This window comes from Pecten maximus, chromosome 9, assembly GCF_902652985.1.
Source record: "Pecten maximus chromosome 9, xPecMax1.1, whole genome shotgun sequence".
Classification (NCBI taxonomy): domain Eukaryota; kingdom Metazoa; phylum Mollusca; class Bivalvia; order Pectinida; family Pectinidae; genus Pecten; species Pecten maximus.
The window spans coordinates 3355715-3361925 of NC_047023.1; the positions used below are offsets into that span (position 1 = coordinate 3355715).

Genomic DNA, 6211 nt, shown 5'->3' on the forward strand with positions numbered 1-6211 from the left:
CTTTACCTCCTCTCTACCTTTCTATCATTATTTTACACCCGCCATCTCCACCACATTGTATCGCGCCTATATAATCTCAATAACAGTCATGTCGGACAGTTTTACACATATAAATAATTTAGCTACTTACAATCAATTATCAAAAAAAAACTTGATACTTGACAAGAGGCCTAGAGGGCCTGTATCACTCACCTGGCTTATTTGAGCAAACATCAAAATAATGTTCATGTTCCATTTGCTAATAGATTTATTTGTTGTTGTATGATTATGTTGTGGGGATCTCAACTGCTTCAAAGACATGATAACCCAGAAATGAAGTCAAGATTCAATATGATTGTATTTAAAGAAAATATAAGTCCCTTGGGGTGGGGAAAGAACCCTGAGCCTATTTCTACATCAGAATTGGGTTCATCTCTTGATGCCCTGAGTGAGCAAGGCTATATAGGATTATGGGGTAGTTTAAACAAAAGAAAGATGTCTTCATGGGTGGAGAGAGACCCCAAACCAATGGGGTTGGGGGTGGGGGGTGTTGACCTCACTATTCGTATAAATTTGAATCCCAACCTCCAGGGGATGTTACCACTAAATATCAATGTCATACATTGCTTAGTCCCAGAGAAGAAGACATTAATATCAATATTGCCAGTTGGACCCCTTTTGGCGCCGGAGGCCCCCAAAGGGGTCAGCTCCACCATTCGTACAATTTTGAATCCCTACCCCATAATTATAATATAAGGATGCTACCAGTCAAATAGGAGTGATATTAATTGCTTAGTTCCATAAAGAAGAAGTTGTTTACATGAATCTAGCCAAACTGACCCCTTTTGGCCCCACCCTCTGGCCCCTGGGGAGTCACCATTTGTACAATTTCTAATCCCCACCCCATAATGATGCTAGTCAAATTTTGTTCAATTCTGATCAGCTGTTATGAAAAAGAAGTCGATTGTTGATGGACGGACAACAGACGACGGACGCCACGGTATGGCATGAGCCATTACAAGTCTTTTTTTTACCCACCAAACTTTGTTTTAGGAACACCTGCATTCATCATTATAATGATGACAGTATTTATACATAGGTGACTTAACAATTGTATTTAGGAAACTTGTATAAACAAGTTTGATAAATTTAATATCACATCAGCACAACTCTTAGATTTTAGCTATCATATAACTTGAGAAAAAATATGCTGACAAATTTATCTTCATTGTTTCTCTATAAACGACAAAATTTGACACTAGACCCAGATGCCATATACACAATACTTTGACATCATGTAGTATATGAGATCAGAGGTTAATCCAGACCGAAATTACGTAGTGTTCCCCATTGATGGTGTTTTCCCCTTTGACCAAAAACGAATTCCCCATCAAGAAAAAAATCACATAAAAACAGGCGTAAATACTCCCAAACAGGGGAATTCCCCTGTATTTTGATGAAATATGTAAGAATTATAGCAAAGAATAGCTGCAAAATGTTGAAATTTAAAGAATAATTCAAGACCATTCATTTCCCCTTAATTTCATAATGGATAGTATTCCCTACATCCTAGATTAACCCCTGGAGAAAAACACATCAAAAAGCATCGGTTATATATTCAAAAAGCAAAACAAGAGGCCCATTGGGCCTGTATCGCTCACCTGGTTGGATTTGACCAAATGTCAAAATAATGTTCATGTTCAATTTGTTAATACATATACAAAAATGTACTCTCTGAAAGACCATATGGATGATTTTTACACCATAATGGTGTTTAAAGAAACTAAGATGGATTATTTTTACACCATAATGGTGTTTAAAGAAACTAAGTCCCTTAGGGTGGGGAAAACCCTTTGGCCTATTTTTACATAAGAATTGTGTTTATCCCTTAATGCCCAGCGATACTATACATATTTATGGGATTGAGGGTCACAGTAACCATTTATGCAAAATCTGTTCCCCCATCACCACGGATGTTTCTGACCAAATTGGGTTCAAATCCATTTATAACTTTATGACTAGTAGCGATTTAAAGGATTAACCCTATTTCCCCTATTTGGCCCCGCCCCTCAGGCCCCTGGGGGTTCAGAGTAAAAATGTATACAAACTCTGTTCACCCTCTGCCAAGGATGTTCCTGACCAAATTTGGTTTAAATTCATTCAAAACTTTAAGACTAGTAGCAATTTAAAGAAAAAGACGCCGGACGACGGACGGACGACAGACGCTGCACCATGGCATAAGCTCACCGGCCCTTCGGGCCAGGTGAGCTAAAAATGCAAACTGAGTATCGCTAGACCAATACATGTCCCGGCCCCTACCAGCCCCCGCTTATAATAACAGTGACCTTGACCTTGAGCCAAAAACCCTGATACTTGAATTTGTCTAAGATATCATGGTCCTCTATCAATGTATGTAGTTTTATTAAAACAAGGAATGAAGCCGTTAAAGTGATCACAAACTTTGTCGTTACGACTATAGGGCAACAGAGAGGAAACCTATAGTCCCCACCAGTTTATACACACTTATTTAACAAGGGAGATTCATGCCTCCTCCAGTTCCACCAGAACACCATTACAATCCTTAGGATGTAGAAACACTACAAGTTTACCGTGCGCCCCTATCTTGGCTTCTGAACTCAACAGTCTAATTCCTTTGGCTTTCACATCCTTCATCGCCTCGGTTATGTTGTCCACCTTTAAAACATACAAAAAAAACACAAGTGAAAAGAACCTCTAAATCTTAATTAATAAAAGATATGATATGGGCCAGACAATGGGACACCTGCATCGTATAGCTGTTATGTGGGTTTTTTTTTTTTTTTTTTTAATACACATTTGCATGTAATGTCCCTGAAAATTGATATATCAAAGCCTTAGCATTTTGATATAATTCTGATGAAAGTAAAAGTTCTTGTTTGTGAATATATTGTGTATGGTGGCTATATTAGAATGCTGACCTTGTGATTTAGATGACCTATAGTTTATATATGGTATATGTTTTACCTCAATACAGATGTGGTGCATTCCTCCATTTTTGTTTTTATCCAAGAAGTTCTGTATCGGGCTGTTGTCTCCCATAGGATTCAGTAACTAGGTACAAAATATAAAGATATTGTCATTGGTATATAATACAGTTCATGGAAATATAGTTCTATCCTAGCATAGAAGCGCTCTCTGAAAGTAAGGGGATGGTAGTGTTGGGTCACACTATGACAAGAAATCAAAATAGAAGAAAATTGGACCAAACTTAAATTTTAACAAATCAGAGATTACAATAGCCATCTAAGAAGTGAAACGTCGTCTGTGACTCTTTAAAGCTTTATCTGACTTTGGAAAGAAGATAGTTTGACTCGATCACAAAGGAAATTCAGAAAAGCTTGACACGATCACAACGGAAATTCAGACAAGCTTGACTATAGAGCAAAAAGAAAATTCAGACAAGCTTGACTATAGAGCAAAAAGAAAATTCAGAAAAGCTTGATTCGATCAAAAAAACAGAACAACATTAAATTCAACAAATTTGAAAACAGAAGCAAAAAATAAATCCACAAAAAGTACTTAAATGATAATGAACTTGTTTACAGATCCTGCAGCAATATTAGATATAACATTAAATTAACTGCTGCTAGTATAATGTAATGAATTTAAATTTTTGGTATTGCTGTATATAATGTACAAACCTCTAATTTTGTATCTCCAAGTTCAATAAATACTGTATACACACCGTGGTCAGGTTGGGGCTGTAAGAACCACATAAAAACATAAACAATAAACAAATTACAAGAGAGAAATCTTGGCACCCATCATTGAATGATCTTTATCAGTTCTATGTCTGACTGATCTTCTCTCTACTTTTCCCTTTTGTCTTTTTCCTAGGGTTAATATTCTGATAACAAGAACAAGTGGAACCTACATGTGAAGTATGAGAAACATCCCTTCCGTTCTTTTAAAGAATAAAGTGAAAAGTAACTTCAATTCCCAAAATCTAAGATAGCCGTCTTTTAGGGACCAAGGGCAACCTGCTCAGTACTCCTGTTTGAGAAATATCCCTCCACTTTTTTTTCAAGAAATAGTGATATCAGACTTCAAGTCTCAAAATCCAAGATGGCTGCCTGTCAGCCATTTTGTTTTCCTGATCAATAATCTAAATTAAATTTGCACAACTAAGGACTAAGGGGAGCTTACTCATCATATTTTAGAAATATCCCTCTTGAACTTTTCAAGAAATAGAGATAACAAACATCAATTCTCAAAATAGAAGATGACTGACTGCCATATTTCATTTCCTTACCAGATGAAAAATCTCCAATTTGCACAACTAGGGACCAAGGGTAACTTACATATGGAGTTTGAGGAATATCCCTCCAGCACTTTTCAAGAAAAAACAATAACAATGATTGTTTCCAGACAGGCAGATGAAAGACGGACCACAGACCATGGACGCAGGGCAATTTAAATAGCCCACCATCTGATGATCATAGGCTCATTAACATTACAGGTTACATTAGATTGACTGCCAAATTTGTTTTCAATTCACCATCTGGCTTCACTTCAAAAATGAACAAGAAATGGTCTTAATTAAGTTACCTGGGTAGGTAATCCAGTCTAATGATAAATAACATTAAATATCTGATTCTGGTGATGAAAATTTGTTCAATGTCCAATAGAATCCTGATGACATCATGTTTGGGGTGAATTCTATGTCTAAGGCTGTAGAGTGGTCTTAATGGTATGCCTTCAGCCAAAACAAAGAAACTAAATTTAATAGCACCAGTGATTCAATTAACCAAAATAAGACAGATTATATTTTTTAACCGAGACAGAAAACATGCTCGATTTGCTTGACTATCTGTACCAACTCACATGCTTATCACTGACGTTGGCTCCCAGGACATCCCTGAACAGTGCAGTGGCCTTGTCCATGTCAGGAACAGCTACAGCCACATGGTTTATTTTACCAATCTTCCAGTTCTGACAAAGATTCAAATGCAAATTATGTTACTCTGGTATTTAAAGCATTTTGATACATTATGTGATCTTAAATTTATAGATTACACAAACAGAGTATATAATTTTATTCTTTATAATTTCTAAATGCTACCATTATAATCCCTATATAGATAAGACTGATCATATATATGGTTCTAGGGGAGGAGGAGGGAGGAAGAGTGAGGAGAGGAGAAAGAAGGAGGGAGGGAGGAGGATATGGAGTGAGGGAGGAGAAGGAAAGAGGGAAGGAGGGGAGGAGAATGAAGGAGGGAGAGAGGAGGAGAGGGAGGAGAATGAGGGAAGGGGAGAATGAAGGAGGCAGGGAGGAGGATATGGAGTGAGGGAGGAGAGGGAGAGAAGGAAGGAGGGGAAACGGAGAATAAAAGAGGGAGGGAGGAGGATATGGAAGGAAGGAGGGAGGGAGAAGGATAAGGAGTGAGGGAGGAGAGGGAGGGAAGGAAGGAGGTGAAGAAGGAGTAAGAGGGAGAAGATAAATGGAGAGAGGGAAGAGGAGTGAAGGAAGGAGGAAAAGGGGAGAAAGGAGAGTCAATCATCCCCTCCTTATAGAAATAATATACGTACTGCTGCATATGCTGCCCTCCCTGTATGCAACAGCTTGTCTTGTGTCCTTACCTACAATTTACAATTTGCAGACAAATCAAAACATCATTAGGCAAATAACATCATTTTAAATATTTAACCATTACGTCTTGCGGTACGCTACATGGTTCAATACATGGTGCAAAATTATAAATCGTCACAATCAAACGTTCCTGAATATTACAGTGTTGACACCAAATATCACATTTGTCATTTTAACCGAAAGTGATCAATCAAAGGTAAAGTGAAAGTAGAAATGTCAAAATAGATGAAGCAGAGGCATAAACTGCATACAATAAATAAATGAAGACAACCTGCTGACAATTTTCTGCTCATCTTACCAATGTAAAGGCCCGTCTTGATATGTGTTTTAGCAAGCAAGTCATTGTGGTATTGCTACAGTATAAGGCAGATTAATGTTGACCTTAACAATCTAAACATGTTACAAGTGTTTGCGCATGCGTCGAATAATTGTTGGAACTAGATAACTCTCTCTGTTAGGCTATATCATGTAACTGAAATCACATAATAAACAAACAATGAAACAAAAGAATGACACTTGGTAAAGATTTCTTTCTTTTCGAACCATTGCCTTGCCTGTTTCTGCGTATCGTTGACCCGAAAGTTTTAATCGAACGCACCG

General features: G+C 37.5%; 1 protein-coding gene across 1 annotated transcript; it reads right to left on the reverse strand.

Moving 5' to 3' along the window:
* Positions 1–2184: 2184 nt before the first annotated feature.
* Positions 2185–6190, reverse strand: LOC117333859 (methylmalonyl-CoA epimerase, mitochondrial-like). Its single transcript, XM_033893274.1, has 6 exons — positions 5910–6190; positions 5551–5601; positions 4843–4950; positions 3660–3719; positions 2983–3069; positions 2185–2673 (listed from the first exon to the last, which is right to left on the reverse strand). Exons 1-6 carry the CDS (start codon positions 5952–5954, stop codon positions 2521–2523), a joined length of 504 nt encoding a protein of 167 aa, XP_033749165.1. The 5' UTR covers positions 5955–6190; the 3' UTR covers positions 2185–2520.
* Positions 6191–6211: the final 21 nt, after the last annotated feature.